The sequence below is a fragment of the Lepidochelys olivacea genome (genome assembly GCF_965140295.1).
Source record: "Lepidochelys olivacea isolate rLepOli2 genome assembly, chromosome: 3".
NCBI lineage: Eukaryota > Metazoa > Chordata > Testudines > Cheloniidae > Lepidochelys > Lepidochelys olivacea.
The window spans coordinates 69,543,729-69,564,123 of record NC_140413.1 but is presented as its reverse complement, the minus strand read 5'-3'; the positions used below and the strand labels follow the sequence as shown (position 1 = coordinate 69,564,123).

The 20,395-nt window shown below is 39.3% G+C and overlaps 1 protein-coding gene across 1 annotated transcript in view; it reads left to right on the top strand.

Moving 5' to 3' along the window:
• RRAGD (Ras related GTP binding D) overlaps window positions 1-18,782 on the top strand; it is a 31,306-nt gene extending 12,524 nt beyond the window's left edge. The window contains exons 2-7 of the mRNA XM_084624097.1: window positions 2,371-2,666; window positions 3,162-3,361; window positions 4,157-4,271; window positions 10,315-10,457; window positions 13,743-13,891; window positions 17,536-18,782. Coding sequence (XP_084480223.1) covers window positions 2,371-2,666; window positions 3,162-3,361; window positions 4,157-4,271; window positions 10,315-10,457; window positions 13,743-13,891; window positions 17,536-17,687 — 1,055 coding nt within the window. The 3' untranslated portion in view covers window positions 17,688-18,782. The remainder of the gene's footprint in view (window positions 1-2,370; window positions 2,667-3,161; window positions 3,362-4,156; window positions 4,272-10,314; window positions 10,458-13,742; window positions 13,892-17,535) is intronic.
• Window positions 18,783-20,395: the final 1,613 nt, after the last annotated feature.

The following is a 20,395-nucleotide window of genomic DNA, read 5'->3' as shown; positions in this document are numbered from 1 at the left end:
TCTTAATTCTTATCTTTTGCATAGAAATACAAGGAAGATCACTAGGCAAGTGCTTTCTGAGTCTGTGTCAAGATCCACAAAATTATCTCTCTTGAATCAAAATGACATAAATGAAGGCTAAACTGCAGCCTGGTAATCACTTTCTCTTTGCATTACTAGTGGGACCATCGTTTCCTACCTACATCAGTACTATGACAATCTGTCTCTGGTGTTGTTTTTGAATGCTATGGCTGTTAACAGATAACATGCCTGCACATATGCACAGATACATACATACATATGCAAGTTTTCAAAGCTGGGTTGCATGTGAGAGAATACTGTTAGTTTTTTTTTAAATAAAACCAAATAAGAAAGAAGCAAATTGTTTAAAACAAAGCATTAATCGAAAAAGAGAGATGCTTCTAACATTTCTTTGATAGTTACACAATTGTGGATGGAAGGACTGAGTCATAAAATGAGAGTGTAATAGAAAATGATCCTGGTTTGTTTTTTTTTAGTTTGAGCTGCAGTGGCAGGTGTTATAAGAATGAAGATTTTTAGACTAGAGCTGTGGACAATAGCTCCCCTGTGCCAAAAACTACCTGATAATTTTATTATCTGTGATTCTTTTACAGTTTGTGAGAGGCTCTCTGATCTCCACCTCATGCACATATTCCTGAGGTGATACATGATAGTGTGTATTCAGTCTGGGTGAAAAGGGGCATGTGCCCCAAAAGATTTTATTATCTAAAGACATGGTATAACAGGTGTCTAAAATAAGCAATCAGGATGCGTGGATGAGGTAACAGTAACAGAAGCATGTTTCATCAAATGTTGGTGAACCGTTCACACACAGCTAATCAGCAGTAATAGCAACCTTCTACCTACTGAACCATTTTCAGTCAGCAGTGACTTGTAGGCATTGTCGTAGAGGTGCCTTTTTAGGAAAGATCTGAAGGAGAATAAGGAGGTAGCCGTACGGATTTTGACAAGGAATCTTTCCCTTGTGTATAGGTAAGCATAAGAGAAAGAGTGAAGGGAAGCCGATAAGCAGGTGATGAAGACTGGCATCCTTGGCAGAACAAAGGCAGGGATTTATCTCATAACAGAACAGTTAATTAGGTAGGTCTAAATTAAGAAAGGCCATTAAAAAATCAAGGAAAAGTTTGTACAGTATTTGTTGTGGTGGAGGAGGGAGAGCCAATGGAGGGACTCGAAGAGGGGAGTAATGTAGTTAGAGTGACAAGCCAGGTAGAGTATCTCAGCGAAAGTAATTTGAAAAGAGTTGCGGGGTTGCAGCAGTCAAGGCCAAAAGGAGTACGTATTCTTAAAATCCTGTACTCCAAAGCAGCTGATGCAGGTAGAGTGAGAGTCTGAAAGGTTGCTGGGTTGCAGACTTACTGTAAAAAAAAAAATGGTGATCTTGCTGTGGCTGTAAGGCTTCAAGCTGGGGAGAAATGAAGAGCGATTATACTTCTGGCTTTATATCAATGAATGGGTACATTTTAAAGCCCTCTGTCATCTCAGTCACTGCAAAACGTGTTATCACTTTACACTGTGGAAAAATATATGGCCTCACTGGGGACTTGCAACACACATTTGATTCCCCCTCATGCCGTACTGTACCTCATTTAAAAATGTTCATTGAGGCTTCAATCCTGCAAATGCACAGCACACAGAACTGTGATTTCTTCAGTGGGAGTTCTGTACATGATGATTTGCAATATGAGGTCCAAAATTGTCAGCACTGATAGGTCTGGTCTATTAACTCTGTTCTGATGCCAATTACAGTGCAGTACAGTAGTAGCATACCAAATTCTCATTCTAGGGCTGCTGAGCATTCAGGCTACATGGTGGGCATCAGTGAGCAGTAAGATAAATAGTGAAGTGACAGCAGGGAGTGATGGTCCTTAAGAGTGTACATTCCCTAACTGGATGCTGGTTATTTCTATTACTCCACAAAAACACAGCTGCAAAATACGTATCTGATTATAATGCAAATTAGACCTAGATGTTTTTAGGTTGTGGGAGGCATGAAGAGTTTGTTTTTGTGTGAACATGTGTGTTTGATGCCACCTAATAGCTCTCTACTCAGGTATCTTGCCCTGAGCACTCTTCATCTTTTTTTCAGGTGAGAAGTAGTAGGTTCTCAAATATTAGTTTAGGAGGGGGGAAGAAATCTTATTTTAAATATCTTTCTTTCCACTTTCTGAGGTTGGCAGTTGTAGTCTAGGTGCAGATATAAATGCACGTAAACTAAAGTACTGTAATTAACACTGCAAAATGTAAATAAATATAAAGTGCATATAATATAGTATTTAATATAAATACAACTGTTGTAATTTATCCCTGCTGGAGTGTATCATTCTGCTTATTGTGTGGTTTATTCAGTTTTGGATTTCAGTGACCCCTTCAGTACTGAAGTTAAGCCAAGAATCCTACTCATGGGACTGAGAAGAAGTGGGAAGTCTTCCATTCAGAAAGTTGTCTTTCACAAAATGTCTCCAAATGAAACCCTTTTCTTGGAGAGCACTAACAAGATCTGCAGAGAAGATGTTTCCAACAGCTCCTTTGTTAACTTTCAGATATGGGACTTTCCTGGGCAAATTGACTTCTTTGACCCTACATTTGACTATGAGATGATTTTCAGAGGCACTGGAGCACTGATATTTGTCATAGATTCTCAGGTAAAGAGAAAGTTATAAGGGTGGTATTCAGGTCACCTGTTTGTCTTCGTTGTTTTTCTCCTCCAGCTATAAGCAAATGGAATGGCAAACATGGAGACAGTCAAATTTTCAAAAGCACGTAAGGGACTTAGAGCCGAAGTCCTGTTGACTTTTAATGGGACTTAAGTGCTTTTGAAGACTATAACCACCAATTACAATTAAGTTGATAGAGTTGGTTTATTTTTAACCTCTCTTTTGCAAATAAAGGTTCAAAACCTAGTTTAGTTTTTATTTTAAATGCAAAAATAACTAGTCTGCTTTAAAGTCTCTGGTTCCTTTCATGGAGTTGCTAGTGACGGCAATTGGACTTTGTGCAGATATAGGCCTTTATGATCCCAGAAGTTTAAAACAAAGGAATTTTGAACTGTAGAAGTGTCTGCAAGTATCTTATAAAATTTAGCTTTTGTCTCATAACTGTTTGTCGTAAGGTTGTGGGTTTTATTTTTCCATTATTAGGATGATTATATGGAGGCCTTGGCTAGGTTGCATCTCACTGTGACCAGAGCTTATAAAGTGAATCCAGACATCAACTTTGAAATCTTTATTCATAAAGTGGATGGTTTGTCTGATGATCACAAGATTGAAACCCAAAGAGACATTCACCAGAGGGCAAATGATGACCTTGCAGATGCTGGATTAGAGAAAATTCACCTCAGGTGAGTGAAGCAACTGTGCACAGAGTCTGCTGGAAAAGAATAAAAGCCATGTTTATTGCTAAAGCCAGAACCCAGAGCAACCTATCTTATAGACAGTTTATCACTTTCTAATCTATTGAAGTAGCAGGCAACAAGAATTTATTAGATATGACTATTAAGGGAAAAGGTAATGCCTTTGACTAAATTATTCAGTCTGTAGAAAGAACAACAGGTTATTTTAGCAAATAATTGAAAATAATGCACTTCAACAAACTGGGAGCTACAGGACATTAAAAACTTTAATGCTGTTCTTGGGACTTGTGAAATAAGAAATGCCATCATAATGCATATAGTGCTTCACAAACATGTTAATTCATAGAGTAGCTAATGACTTTGGTGGCATTTTTTCATTGTTAATTTCATCCCTACTATTTTCAAGATGTAAAGCAATACATAAAAGCTATGTAATATTGCTCTCCTGGTATACAGAAAATGTTTTCCAGAGGATATTGAAGTGGGATCTACATCATTAAACTCCATATATAGCACAGATTTGCAGTATCTATGGTTTTATGTATTCATATTGTATACTGTCATGCTAAATATAGCCTTGAAAATATATGTAATTGTTTTAATTATTGACTTCAGTTTGTTGAAGAGCTGTGTTTTGGAAACATTATGCAACTTCTGATCACAAGGGAAAAATGTATAACTTCAAGTACTTTGTGTTTCAAAATATTTTACACGCTCATTATGACAGATTCAGAATGTTCCTTTTATATGGCTAAAAGGAAAATATGGTGACATTTTTTCCAGCTTTTATCTGACAAGCATATATGATCATTCTATATTTGAAGCCTTTAGCAAAGTGGTACAGAAACTGATTCCACAGCTCCCAACCCTGGAAAACCTCCTTAACATCTTTATCTCAGTAAGTACTTTTGTGTACTTTCTAGATTTTTGCATAGAACTGATTGAGTACAAGAAAACTTGTGATTTATTCTGTAACAATTGAATCCTAAAAACTGCTATGTGCCTTTTTGAAAGATGCTGTGCACACCCAGTTTCAAGTGAAGTTAGTAGGAGCTGAGGGTTTCTACCTCATGAAGGATTTGCACCCAAATGCCTGCAAGATTTACAGAACAATGTAGCTGCATTTTTTCTAAACTGAAAATATTTTGAGATCGTCAAATTATTTTTCAAGGTTAGATGGTGCATAGAGTGAGCTGACAGTCATCCCTCATCTGTTTTATTGGTTTGAATGTGACCTAGGTCTGTGTGGTATGGCTTCTGTCTGTTTGTTTTTAAACAGCACTTGACATTTTCATAAATTATAAGGCCAGAAGGGATCCTTGTGATCATCTAGTCTCACCCATTCCCAATCTCCCATTATCATAGACAGTGATTGAAAAGGTGGTGGTAGTTCAGTTCTGGAGGCACTTGGACAACAGTACTAAGATACCGTACTGAGGATTATACAAGATCTGAGACAGATAGCAGTATAGCAGTATCCTGGATAGGTTCCCATTTGGGTGACAGCCTTCACTGATGTTGACAACATGCCAGTCATTAAGAATCAGGGTCATAAATAATCTTATGTTGGGATCAGCTGCCCGTTCTGGAACTAGCAGAGGGTTTGTGCTGAACCATTCTGCAGCTCTTGAGATGATTGACCATAGGCTGTTTCTTCAGTGATGGAGGGATGTTCTGGTGTGTCTGGAGATGCCCTGTAGGTGTTTTCAGTTATGCCTAGAATGCAGGAATCAGTTGATAGTGATGAACAGTTCTCTATCAAGTCCTTGAAAAATGGTGTCCTTGAAGGATCTGTACTGTGCCTCCCATGTTGCGCAGGGTATATCTTGCCAAGGAGGCTTGTCCAATTCGTAAACACAGGGAAAAGTATAATCAGTAAACAGTGACATACAACTGCCTCTCTTTTGCCTTTTGTACCTGGCTAGCTCTGCAACATATGAACAACAATGTAGGTGTGATGGCTGAGAACTATCTTATCTTCAGTGTTGGGAAAATCAAATTCTTACTCCTGGGTAGAGGTAAACAGATCACAAAATTAAGAGGCTTGTTCTTCCTTCACTTCAGATATAATAAATCAGATTAAGAATCTTGATATCAGTTTTGATCAGGCTTTTTCCATGGGAAGCCATGTGTTGGAGATGAAGGGTGTTTTTTCAGCTGAGCAATATGCACAGCTGAAACTTATCCCATTAAACACAACTTATCCCATTAAGACCTTCCAACAGCAATAGTGATCTATTGTAATGATTCTGGGGGGTGGAGTAGTTGTAGCAAAGTTTCTCTGTCACTGGGAACTCTTTCAGAATGCAGTAATATATTTGCAATCATGATCATAGTATGCCTGACCTGTAGTCTTTATAGACTACCTACCGCTTTCCAGGCAGCCAAAATAAACTAGCACTGTTGGTCCTTAACTGTGTAGGCCTTTGCTACATACAAATCCTTCCTTTTGAGCCTCAGTCAGAGGAATATTTGTTGTTTGGTTTGGTTTTTAGCAGGATTTTGTTTATTTTTTATCAGAGTATCCCCTAGGATATAGAATTTTTTGGTCCAGGGGAGATAAAAATCAATAACTTTTTGAATTAAAATCAAACTAAAGCTTACTTTTGTTTTTTAAATCTGACACTCTCTTAAAAAAACTGAAATTGGATTTACAACAATCTATCTAAAGGGTTCAGTTCAAAATCAGTTTAATACTATGGAATGGATCAATATGTGACAAAAAATGCAAAATACTAGAAATCATTATGTGTCCTGTACACTGTATAGCTTATTGAATAAAAATCCTAAATACAGCTGGATGAAAACGTTACAGGCCTGACTGTGGAATTACTTCTGATATTCCTTAAAACTCCATATATATTTAGGGACAAATCCTGGCCCCCTTCACTTTGAGGATAGACACACAGTTTGTTTCTGTTCCTTAATTAGATAAATGTCATACATCATAGCTATCCCATCGCTAAGCAACACAGCTTGAATTTCAGATATTGAATATCTCTAATCAATCCACAGAGTAAAGAAATGTGTCAGACATATTTGATTACTGAGGAAATGGTTATTTGTTTTGTTTTTCATTTTTTGCTTGCAGATATTTAGCAAGAGAAAGACGCTAAATGAATGAGAAATTATTCATTATGAATTACTCAGCTATATTGAGAACTCTTGGGAAAATCTCAGTCCCAGAGCATTCTAAGGGGCAGTTACTGCAAACACTCACTACTGGACGTAATCCATGTGAGTAGTCCCATTGAAGACAATGGGACTATTACCAGACATAGTGCTTGGTAGGCATTTTGGAGCATGGAGTACGTCTTCCCTTTATGGAGAACACTTAGCATGTTTTAGATTTTAATACAATCTAAGTAATAAGCAATTTTTAGGATTGTGTCCCAAGTTACTTGTGAATGCTTAGATCCTTAGTCTGCTGCTGTTGAAGTCAAAGGCAAATTTCCATTGAGTAAAACAAAAAGTGGGAGCAGGTATTTGCTTTTGTTCTGTTTTATGGCATCCTGAACACTTGGGAGGAAGTAACAACAAAACCTATGTTTTAAATAGCATAATCCTTCATGTGACGGGAATGTACTGGCAATGTCTTTTTAACTTTCAAGCAGTGAAATACTTTGTTGATTGTAAAATTATAAACACAAAACATTAATTTCTAACATACCAAGTTCAGTGGTTTTGTTTCATTCTCACAACCTAACTTACATATCCTATATATATGTACTATATACGGATGAATATAGTAAGATGAGTAAAATTATCAAGTGCCTAAGTGCAATTTCCAAAAGTAACGTAGGGTATGTGTGCAGCACAACTAAACACCTATAGAATCATAGAATATCAGAGTTGGAAGGGACCTCAGGAGATCATCTAGTCCAACCCCCTGCTCAAAGCAGGCACAATCCCCAATTTTTTTTTATTTTATTTTTTTAGCTGGCCTGTACCAGCCAACTCGGGCTCGCAGGGCTTGCGCTGCATGGGGCTGTTTCACTGCTGTGTGGACATCTGGACTCAGGCAGGAGCCTAGGCTATAGGACCCTGCAAAGTGAAAGGGTCCCAGAGCTCAGGTGCCAGCCCAAGCACAGAAGTCTACACAGCAATGAAACAGCCCCGCAGCCCAAGTCTCGCGATGTTCACAAACCTGACTTGGCTGGCACAGGCCAGCTTCAGGTTTTTTTTCCCCTGTGTAAACGTACCCCTAGGCACTTGGTAGCCTACATCTCATTGGATGTGAATGGGATTTAGACCCCTAAGCCAATTACGCACTTTTCAAAATTTTATCTGATATCTATGAAAATTAAAAGTAAATATTCTCCATTTTTACAAGAATTAATTTTGTTAAACCAGGTGTCTGCATAAAGAGACGTACATTTTACTAAGCCAAAGATTTAGCTTGGTGGATTGGGAATATTTCACTTTAAAATACATCAAACAGTTACATGTTGTTGGCTCTAACACCTGCTGATGAAAGTGAAGTTTTCGTTAGGAAACTTTAAAGATAAAGTTGATTTTTAAATTAAGCTTCTCTACAATAGATTTAAACTGGTGATTTTAATTGCCTTAGTTTAAATCGATTCACTCTAGTTTCACCTCCTTTAAATCCAGGGCAGCTGGATATTACCTCTTCCTTCCATTTCTTTTTCCTACTTACGTATTATCACTCTCTCAGATTTGTTTAATATGTTTACTTTTAATGTGTGTTTACATTTTTGGATATATTAGAAACTATTTTTATGTTGTACAGCACCTTTCTTATCTGTGAAGTGTTGTGGGGTACTCTGAAAACAATAAAAGACACCTTATTTAGAAGTGGGCCCAAACTAGAATCACAGGTGCACATTCCTGAAACTTCAGTGCTGATTTTTTTTGAGGTAAAACAAACTTGACTCGCTTTCTTAAAAGCAAAACAGTATATAAGGCACAATCCCATCAAAGTCTGTTAGGGTATTGTCAGTGTTTTCAACAAGGGCAAGTTTGAGCCAATGATATTTCAATCATTCTTCATACACTTTCCTAAAAAGTAACATAATGCTGATATTCTGTGCACTTCCTATTATTATTACTGGAATATTTTAGGGTATTGACTTGTTACTATATCTTACCTGACTAACTAACAATATATAATGATATTGATCCTTCTTGTTTCATATTTTCAGACTTCTTTTTCTGTGTATGTGTATGTGTACCCTTTTTTGTACTGTCGCTAATTTTATCTGAGCAATTTCTTCTTTCCTTCTGAATTCTCTCATCAACCCTCTCCTTTCTCCACTAAAGGTATACTATGTTGATTATGCCCTCTTAGATTATAAAACTCTGATTTTACATTTATCTTTACTCTTCTTTACTCTGTATTTCTCACACTTGGAAATACAAAATAGAGTAGTCATTTTAATTCTTTTTACAGAACTTTTCTATTCAGTTTCATATTCAACTCATGTATGAAACTACAATATTTGAGTTTCAAACACTGCAGGAGACTAAAATAATAGGGGATTTAAATAATTTAAATTGAAATTAAAATCTTGTGTTTTTGTAAAACCTGAATTTTTAGATGAATTTTGACATCTGCTGAAGTACATGAGGAATTTTTGTGTTAAAATGAATCTTTTTTTCTCTTTTTAAATTGTACAGATGCCATTTTGGTCAGATGTGACAATCAAATATTATTTTTTTGTTCTTGGGTTTTGAGGAATTGTAAGATATCCAGAGTGTGTAGTCTGTAAATTTCAATATACTAGAAAGTGTCATTAAGAACAATCTATGGTGTATGTTTTCCAATTGAAATAAAAGAAATTCAAGCCCATGACACCTATTATTACTGATGGGAGTTCTCAGGATTAGTCCCCTTTGTATTGATGGATGAATTTAGGTCCTTTAAAATTAAGCTGCCCAAAATGTTATGGGCTATTGTGCTGAACAATACCCCGAGCTGAAATCCCTTAATTCCTGGAAATGGGTGAAAGGTAGCAGGAAGGTCACTTTAATCTATAAATATTTGTTAAATAGTTCTTTTGAAAGAAAACAGGACTGAGTGAAATGATTGTTAACTGAGTTTGTCTGAACTATCAAAACTGTTTATCAGAGGTTTTCAAGGCTTCTGGTGGAATTATGGAATTGCTGTAGCAACAGTTCAGACCTGTATTAGGCAGCACCTATAAATGGACTTTCTTCTTATCTGAAACTTACTTTGATTGGCAAGTTTGGAAAAGTTGCCTCTCCTTCTGGATGTTTCTTTTCTGGGGAGCACTTGGCAATTTTGTCACGATCCCCACTGAGAATTTTCCCTTTGTTTCAGCCGCTGGTGCAAATCTTTATTGTTAACACTATGTTTTAGTCATGGGTATTTTCAGTAAAAGTCATGGACAGGTCATGGGCAGCACACAAAAATTCACGGCCAGTGACCTGTCCATGACTTTTACTACATACCCCTAACTAAAACTTGGGCTGGAATGCCGCCGGTGCTCTGGGGAGTGTGTGTGAGGGGGTGATCTTGGGGCCCTGCAGGTGCTGGGGGTGTGTGGCCAAGGATCCCCGCTGGTGCTGGAGCATAGTGGGTGGGCTGCGGCATGCAGCTGGGACCCTCACTGGTGCTGGGAGGAGGGGGTGGTGCTGGTGGGGAGGGGATTGGTGGGGCTCACAAGCTCCCTACTGGTCTCCGCATGTCTGCATAGCTCCAGTCAGGAGGGCTCCTCGCACTGCTCCTGCCACAAGCACTGGCTCCTCAGGCGCAGCTCCCATTGGCCTTAATCCTGACTGTGGGGGCGCCTCTATGCGTTACCACACTATAAATATGAAACTGCTTTAATGTATGGTTAATATGATTGCATATTAATTTTCACTTGTACTTGCTGTCTGTGTGGTAGGGGTGGGGTATACAAGCTTGGTATTATTTGAAGAGACGTATACCTTGAAAGGATTTTTTTCTTTGTTTCTAGAATTCTGGGATTGAGAAAGCATTTCTGTTTGATGTAGTCAGTAAAATTTATATTGCAACAGACAGTACTCCAGTGGATATGCAAACTTATGAGCTCTGCTGTGATATGATAGATGTTGTTATCGATATTTCTTGTATCTATGGGTAAGTAGATTGTTGTTAATCATGCTCGTTAATCTTGTTTGGCCACCTTGTTAGGCTAGAATACATAATATGGTAACTAAAAACTGACTGTCGTACAGATTGGAATGACTTCGAAACATTGCAGATTTACAGGCAACACAGTACTTACTGTATGTCGCAGTGAATGGGAAATCGCCTAAAGTATCCCAAATACCTGTAATCCCACAGAGACTTTAAATATGCTATGATAATAGCTAGAGCCTTACCTAATACACCATCCATTTTGGTCAATTTCATGGTCGTAGGATTTTAAAAATTATCAATTTCATGGTTTTGGATATTTATATCTGAAATTTCATTGTGTTATAAGCATGAGGTCCCAACCCAAAAGAGGGTTGAGGGGAGGTCTCAAGGCTATTGTAGGGGTGTTGTGGTGTTGCCACCCTTACTTCTGCACTGCTGCTGATGGAGGTGCTGCCTTCAGAGCTGGGCAGCCGGAGAGCAGCGGGCAGCACAGACATGAGAGTTGCTTGATGTGTGCGGGGTCATCACTTTTTTGTGGGGGAGAAAGGGCTGGCCTTATGGGTGGGTGACCGCCTCTGGCCCCGTAGTCAGGGGGTGCTGTGGGTCCCCCCCTTGCCAGCCCAAGGGCCCTTTAACCCTTGAGCACTGGGGAGGGGCAGGTCTGGGGACAAGGTTCCAAAACCTTTGTAGAAGTGGGTGTCCACCAGTACCAGGCAGGCTGGGGGCAAGGATGTTGTTGCACCTCTAAACTGCAAGCCTCGGGCAGACACGGATCAGCACTGGCAGTTCCCCCTCTGTAAAGCGCAGTCCCAGCTGGCACCACTTCAGGCCTGCCTGAGGCTTGCAGTTTGGGGCGGACAATATCACCCCTGCCCCCCAAACTATGCCCATGTTAAAAGTGGTGGGGCATGGCTCCCTGGTTCTGGTGCAGTTGGCTGGGGGCGCCCCAGCCGGAGGCTCCTACCATGCGCCAGGCTCCAGCTGCTAGTCCTGGCTGGGCTGGGGAGGGACAGAACTTCCGCTTCTCTTGCAGGAGCCACTCCTGGCACCAGGTCAGATCCGCTTCCAGGAACCTGCCTGGCTGCAAGAAGCTCTGCTCCTGCTCTCTGTAAAGTGACCCCTCCCTCTGTGGCTGGGGAGCAATGGGGGCAGGAAGCGGGGTGGGGGCGCAGAGCTTCCAGCAGCCAGGGAAGGTTCCCAGCGGTGCGTCTGACCTGGCCCTGGGAGTGGCCTCTGCAGAAGAAGAGGAAGTCCTGTCCCTCCCCAGACCCGCCAGGACTAGCAGCAGGAGACTGGCGCATGGTAGGAGCCCTGGCTGGGGGACCCCCAACTCTGCCCTTCCCTGTCAGATTTCACAGGGGAGGCAAGATTTCATGGTCTGGGATGTGTTTTTCATTGTCATGAATTTGTTAGAGCCCTAATAATAGCCATTAACATAGAAATGGGGAGGGGAGGGGACCATTCTTTTAAAATGACATTCTTTTGAATTTCACACACAAATGTTTGCCATTTTGTTTTAAAGTGCAGCTTCCATTACTATTCTTATTTAGTTTGCCACCAAATGGTACTTGAGCATATGCTACTCCTTGCCTCCTTCCTCCTCGTACTCTTGTTCCCAGCTATCTTGACTTTCATTTTCCCATCCCCTTCCATTAGCAATCATACACTTCACTGCTGTAACTGTAAATCTTCTAAGGTATCTGTTATAGCTTGATCCTGAGATATGTGGAACATCCACTGTTCCCACTGAAGTCAGGATCATAGTGAGGTAGAAATAGAGCATCCTGGAACACGGCCCTCTAAAGGCTAATCCATAAAATACTCAATAAAAAGTGTGTGGTGGCCTTTGGTACCTGCAAACACTGCAATAGGGTCTTTAACGATAACAAGTGGGCAAAGCTCTTTCTAAAAAAGGATCCTATCTTAAAGGTACCAGTTGAATCATTTGCCTGGCTCTCAAAGTTCTACAGTCCTGTTAAACGTATAAAGCATAGTTTTGGCTGAGGTACAGTACACTTAGATTTTTAAAAAGGGAGAAAAATTGTAGAATGTTCTTATAGTTTATATTTTATTACAGATTGCACACGTTCAGATGCTTCACTAATCTTACAAAAGCTTGTGCCTTGCAGATACATACAATACTTCGGGATCAGCTTCTGTAACATTATATTTTAAGGAAAAAGCTGCTGCTGTGTACATCAAAAATAAACAGATCTAATTTATTACTTGTTGTGCACCATTAGTGGACATGGCACCTTAAACAGTATAGGTGTGCAAAAACTGTGACTGTCCCATGCGCTCTTTAAATAACGGTTTAGCATTTGTGACCAGTTAAAAATCTCTGTTTGTCATCTTATTGAGATATAGTGTAGCTTAGAGACATAAGGTAAGACTTGGGTATAAAGATTTTTTTAACTGATTAGGATTATTTTAGCTTGCAGAGATGTGCGAGAGTGAGAAGAGTAAGTGATTGAGACATTAAACTGCAGAGATGCTGCTCTGATGCACATTTGACCTTTCCCCAAATACAAGATCAAGAAGCCATATAATGAATTGAAGACAAATGTAAAAGCAATAAAAGGAAATGCATATCCACAGAATGTGGAATCTTGAACTTGCTGCCCCAAGATATTGATGCGAATAGTTCATGAAACTGAGGCGCCCATTTAGAGTAATAAAATTGCTATGTGCATTTACACTACTGGGATCAAATTACAAGGTTTATCACAGGTATTTGCTGATTATCAGCTTGAGTCAGGAAGAAGTCTCTCCTCTTGGTATACTGTTGCATAAGTAGGTGCATTGTGGGGAATTTAATGCATTGACTTGAACTGTCAGTCATCTGCCACTGCCCAAATCAAGTTACTGAACTCAGAATTATCAGGCCAGAATAGAGTAATTGTTTCACAGTCTTTGTTTGGACTAAGGTCAGAGTGTTGTATATTAATAAAAATGCAAACAAGTTTGTGGTAGATTGGTCTATAACAGACAGGAAAGAAGTGTGGTTTTACTTCAGGTATGTGACAGTCAGGATATCTGGGTTCTGTTCCCAGCTCTCATAGACTTCCTATGTGACTTTAAACAAGTCCTTTAATCTTCCTCTCTGTCTCCATTTTCATAGTGTGTAAAATAAGGATAATACGTATCTCACAGTGAAGTTATGAAGCAGAATTTTTTATAAGCACATTTTGAGGTATTTAGGTGAAATATATCTATACAGATAAGTAATTTACATTTCTCCAGTGACTTACTACATGTTTTTTTTTTAATTTTGCCATTTAGGCTCAAAGAAGATGGCGCAGGAACACCTTATGACAAAGAGTCAACAGCAATCATAAAACTGAACAATACAACTGTCCTTTATCTAAAGGAGGTGACAAAATTCCTTGCTCTTGTTTGCTTTGTAAGAGAAGAAAGCTTTGAGAGAAAAGGTATTTTTTATTTTTTGGTAGTAATAGATTTTTTACTTTCTAGTGGTATCACAAATATAAAATAAAAGCATATTTTGAAATGGCTTACATATCATTGTGCTTAAAAGTATGAGGTGTTTGTGTTGCCACTCAGATAAGATGAAATGATAAATACATTAACAACTTTCCTGTATGAAAGAAAGCCTTACAATCAAATGTCAATGCAATAAGACTTCCATTTATACTAATACAAAAATAATGATTGTTTCAGCACACCCTTGCTAACTTTGCATTGCACTTATTGGTATTAGAATATGCAATTGTAATATCTTATCCACACAACCCAAGGGAAAATCATTTGAGTCCTTACTTTTCAATAAGAAAAGACTTGTTTTGTTATTGCCTCTTCAAGATTTTTTTTTAAACTGCATGTTTGGAAACCAGGCAGTTTTCAGGTTTTGTGTATCAGGTACTAAGCTTGTGAGTGACCATTCTGACTCTTGCCAAGGTGAGTATTAACAAATCTAGTTCACTGTCCAGCTGTTCATTGTCCTGTGTGTATTGAGCTTTTGGTCTTAGTCAGATTCCTAGTGGAGAGGTATCTGTGTGTCTCACAATCCACCCTTACTATTGGTTCTAATAACCATACTTGACAGTCTTATAGACTGAGCTGTGAAGAATGAACTATTGTTGTAGCCCTAGAATGCACCTCCTCCCTCTCAAGATTACTGTACGTAAGCAGGTCAGTATGTAGTAGTCAGCAATACTGGTGCTATCCCTGTTCAGTGAATTGATTAGAGGACTTGTCTCATTTTATGGAATTCCAGTCATAGTGGGTATCTTATCAACATTGAATGATTGATTGGTGTTGGTGTGAATATATAGCTCTAGTATCTTTGGTGTTGTCAAACTGGGATATTTCCTTAGCCCTGAAGCTGGAATTAACTCTTATATTTTTAATATTACAAGTTGTACTAACACTAATAGTCATCAGAGTAACAGCCGTGTTAGTCTGTATTCGCAAAAAGAAAAGGAGTACTTGTGGCACCTTAGAGACTAACCAATTTATTTGAGCATGAGCTTTCGTGAGCTACAGCTCACTTCATCGGATGCATACTGTGGAAACTGCAGCAGATATTATATACACACAGAGATCATGAAACAATACCTCCTCCCACCCCACTGTCCTGCTGGTAATAGCTTATCTAAAAGAGACTGGGAGTGGCTAAGTCATTATGCAAGGTAGCCTATTTCCCCTTGTTTTTTCCTACACCCCCCTCCCCCCCGGACGTTCTGGTTAAACTTGGATTTAAACTTGGAGAGTGGTCAGTTTGGATGAGCTATTGCCAGCAGGAGAGTGAGTTTGTGTGTGTGTGTGTCCCCCGGGGGGGGAGGGGGGAAAAAGGGGGGGGATGAGAGAGCCTGGATTTGTGCTGGACATGGCCCACCTTGATTACCATGCACATTGTAGGGAGAGTGGTCACTTTGGATGAGCTATTACCAGCAGGAGAGTGAGTTTGTGTGTGTGGTTTTTGGAGGGGGGTGAGGGGGTGAGAGAACCTGGATTTGTGCAGGAAATGGCCCACCTTGATTATCATGCACATTGTGAAGAGAGTTGTCACTTTGGATGGGCTATTACCAGCAGGAGAGTGAGTTTGTGTGTAGCGGGGTGGAGAGTGAGAAAACCTGGATTTGTGCTGGAAATGGCCCAACTTGATGATCACTTTAGATAAGCTATTACCAGCAGGACAGTGGGGTGGGAGGAGGTATTGTTTCATGATCTCTGTTTGTATATAATATCTGCTGCAGTTTCCACGGTATGCATCCGATGAAGTGAGCTGTAGCTCACGAAAGCTCATGCTCAAATAAATTGGTTAGTCTCTAAGGTGCCACAAGTACTCCTTTTCTTTTTACTAATAGTCATGACATTGTAAAGAACTCCAAAGCAAGTCTGCCAGGCTTAACCCAAATTTTGCTGTACTTGCGCTACTGTGTTAAGACCTTCTCCAGTATATCCTTTTATTATGGTGAATTTTTCTTTAACTATACTGCATTATAGTGTACAAGGAGTGTAATTTTGGGGTGCTTATTGAAAAGGCTACACTTTAGAAAACAAAGCATGTAGTGAACAAACAATGCTTAATAGGCTTGGTGCTAGATCAGGGGAGGGCAAACTACAGCCCATGGCCAGATCCAACCCATCAGGGCTTTGGATCCAGCCTGCAGGATTGCCACCCCCATGACACCACGGGGCTAAGGCAGGTCCCTGCCTACCCAGGCCCAGTGCTGCTCTCAGAAGCGGCCGGCACCTGCAGCTCTGTGCTCTGCCCTTGCCTGCAGGCACCGCCCCCGACAGCTCCAATTGGCCGAACCCGCACCCCCTCCTGCACTCCCTGCCTTGAGACCCCTGCCACACTCCGCACCCCTCCTGCACCCCAACCCCCTGCACTGAGCCCCCTGCTACACTCCGCACTCCCTCCCACACCCCAACACCCTGCCCAAGCCCTACATTCATTGCCCTGCATACAATTTCCCCACCCAGATGTGCCCCTTGGGCCAAAAAGTTTGCCCAGCCTTGTGCTAGATCATTCATTATTTTATATACTTTTATCATGTCCCCTTTTATTCATCTCCTTTCTAACAATCCCATTCTTTTCAATCTCTCTTCATATGAGAGTCTTTCCAGGCTCTTTATCATTTTTTTTTCACTCTTCTCTGAACCTCCACTGGTTCAGCAATAACCTTTTTGAGATTGGATGACCAGTACTGCACACAGTATTCCAGCTGATACTGCAACATTGATTAATATAAAAAGCATTATAAGATTAACCATCCCATTCCTTATGCAACCTAACATCTTGTTCGTTTTTTTTTAACATATTTGCACACTGATCAGAAGTCTTCTCTGCAGTGATGCCCAGGGCCCACCTGTGAGCTGATCCAGTTAATTTAGAACCCTGTTTGCTCTATGAGAAGTTTTAAATGTTTTCCCTCCAATATATATTACTTAGCATTTATAGACATGGAATGTCATTTGCCATCGTGTTGCCTGTTCACCTACCTTGTTTAGGTCTCTCTGAAGTTCCTTTTAGTCCTACTTGGTCCTGACTAAGGCTATGTCCTGGCTACAGTGGAAGGGGTTTTTCCATCAGTGTAGGTGATTCACTCTCTGAGAGGTGATCGCTAGGTCTCCCGTTGACCTAGCTGCATTTATAGAGGGGGGGGGTTAGATCAACTTAAGTACATTACACATGGCACAAAACTTTTTCCAGCCCTGAGTGATGTGGCTAGGTCGATCTAATTTTTAGGTGTAGACCAGGGCCAAGTTAAATAATTCTGTCACGTGCAAATTTTGCTACCACCTTCTCTCTCCACCGCTTTTGCTTTTCAGATCATTAATAAATATATTAAATAATATGGGAATCTAGTATAGAATCATTAGCTACTACACTGTAAATAATTCTGTTTTAATATTAAATGTGCTTTTGCAGTAAATGAAAAATTGTTGTCCATAAGATTGACTGACTATAGCCCAAGGCCAGTTAAGTGAGTCATTAGTAAATAAAATATGGAAATAAGTTAATTTGATATTGTATTTTAATATTGTGTAAAGATTTTAAAATTAAAAAATCTTTTTTTTCCTTTTTGTCTCCCTCTTTTTCTAGGACTAATAGACTATAACTTCCATTGTTTTCGCAAGGCCATACATGAAGTATTTGAAGTGAGAATGAAGGTAGTGAGATCTAGAAAACATCAGAGCCAGATGCAAAAAAATAAGAGAACTACCCCTAATGGCACACCTAGAGCACCACTGTAGCTGAAGTTCTAATGGCATTGTTGACAGCAAGGCTCTTGTTGCACTGACTGAAGGGGAAGAGAAATGGGACTGATGTATTACATGGATTTTCCTCCCAACGCCTCAAAAAAACACTGTTTAAACATTTTTATCTAGTCAGTTTTTTCATATACAGTGAATACTTTGAGCAAAATATTGTATATAAACATTGAGGTGAATATATGTTCTTGTAAGGATTCTCTGAATATATGCTGTAAACTTTTTTTCCAGGCCATATTAAGAAAAATCAGCTGTGACAGAAATGTTGGGTACATAATTTGCACTTTTTTCGTGTTCTCCTCATGGAGTTAAACTTTGATAAACTTAGTTTTTTATGCTGATTTTCATGCATGGTGTCAGGTAAAACGTATAGTGTAGTTTATATACGTGCTACAATCAAATTGTTTACTAAACAATCAAGAAAACTTGATACAATTACTTTTTTAAAATTTATGACAGAATACATAACATTCATACAAATCTAACTTCATATATTTTTTTCAATTTGTAAGTTGAAGAATTCTTATTTTGAAGTATGATAGCAATAAGAGCTTTACCAACTGGTAGGTAAAAATTAGCTTTTGTAAAACAGGCCTTTGGCTAAACTCTACCCAAACTTCTCCATAACACTGGTAATGCCCTCTCAGTTGGGCTTTTTATTATAATTTACCTCAACATATGCTCTAAAATAACTTTCTATAAAGATATTATTTTGTAATACTGCTTTATGTTGCATTGGTGTTTTTATAACATTTCAGGAATAGGGTATGTAACTAAAGGATTTTATTTATATGCTTAGTTTGAGAGTCTGAGCCTCTACAATTGGAGGAAGAAAAAGTCTGTATTTCATTTCTGCCGTACCACTATAATATAATGTTTCAGGTATATTAAAGCATTAGAGAAAAATCATAATAAAAGTTGCTCATGTTGGGGCCCAGTTCTGCTTGCTTTACTTGGGTCAAATTGTTTCATGGTCTCTGTGTATATAATGTCTTCTGCAGTTTCCACAGTATGCATCCGATGAAGTGAGCTGTAGCTCACGAAAGCTTATGCTCAAATAAATTGGTTAGTCTCTAAGGTGCCACAAGTACTCCTTTTCTTTTTGCAAATACAGACTAACACGGCTGTTACTCTGAAACCTTTGATTTCAGAGAGAGTTCTTAAGTAAGGACTGAGGAATTGGTCTCTTTTACTCTAATCTACATAGATGTAACTACTTTCTGTTTTAACACTGATCACAGTGGCATATCTGTCCTTGCAGCAATTATGGCACTGCCCACCCCAGAAAGGAGGGCACGGGGAAGTAAAACTTGCCTTCTCAATTCTGTATTAATTTTATAGTTGTAGCTTAAAGAATAGCTCTTCCAAATGAAAGAGCACACAGGGAAGAGCAGCTCCTGTACCCATGCCTCCTATATAGGGCTTATGTGCACATGGCTCTAGAACAGCTGCAAGAGTTCATTGAATAACCTGGTAGCCAGAAAAGATAACGGAGGAGCACTTTTGAAAGTTTCCTTCGTTAAAAAGCACACGTTCAGTTAAAACAAATTGTAATGCTGCACCTTTAATTGTGCATTAGAACCACCAGTATTTTCTGGCTTATGACAGAAATGGAGAGTTTTTACCAACAGCAAACATAGTCATTGAGAGACTTGCTGAATACATACACTGTACTCTTTTATAAGACCATCTTGAAATGTCTTATGCAATTCTTTAGCTTCTGTTACTGTGCCCAACATCAAGGTAGTAGAGTGCCAGCTGATATAAGATGGAAGATACTACTATAACCAGTAGTATCTTCTTTGGGAGTTAATAGTCATGTCAGTGAGTGCTCCCCTGTATTCTCCCCTCCATAGCACTTCCCCAGAAGTGGATTTGGGCCACAGTGTGTGCAAAGGTTAGGATTGGAAGGGACCTTAGGAGGTCATCTAGTCCAACCCCCTGCTTGAAGCAGGACCAATCCCCAATTTTTGCCCCAGATCCCTAAATGGCCCCCTCAAGGATTGAACTCACAACCCTGGGTTTAGCAGGCCAATGGTCAAACCACTGAGCCTTTGTCTCCCTCTTTTGTTGCAGTGGTTGTCATGAGTATCGGTCTTCACCACTTCACTTCTCTTAGATGTATCTGATTATGTGGGGCAAGGAACATCTTCAGTGCTGCCCATGTATTGGACCAGACACTTCAAAGAATGCTACTGTTTTTTTCCTGCCACAGAGATGCTGCTGTGGGAACCAGGAGAGGTTAATTAAGATGTCTGGTTTCTTTATGTAAGCATCCACATTTTTCCATTAAACATGCAATCACAGTAACATATTTGTGTCAACTTAGTTAAGCCTTACATTTTACATTATGTTGTGTATTATACTGTAACCAGGATGACTCTTGCAGCTATCATACAAAACTTCCAAATGGATAAAATCAGGGTAAAAATCAAATAATCTTACCTATGTTACAAATAATATGTTGGATTATTAAAGCTGAAAGAACTGAAAGAATGTTAAAATAAAACTACTTTTGTTGTTCACTTTTTGCATTCCTCAGCTTGGATGATGATTCATCTTTCACTTTTGATTAGTCAGTTACTAAAAAAAAGCCTTGTTAGGTACTCATGTACTACCAGGAGTCTGAAGTGTTTGAGCAGTGAAGCGTAAGGGAGATTTTTTTTTTTTTCAAAAGAACACGGGGTTTC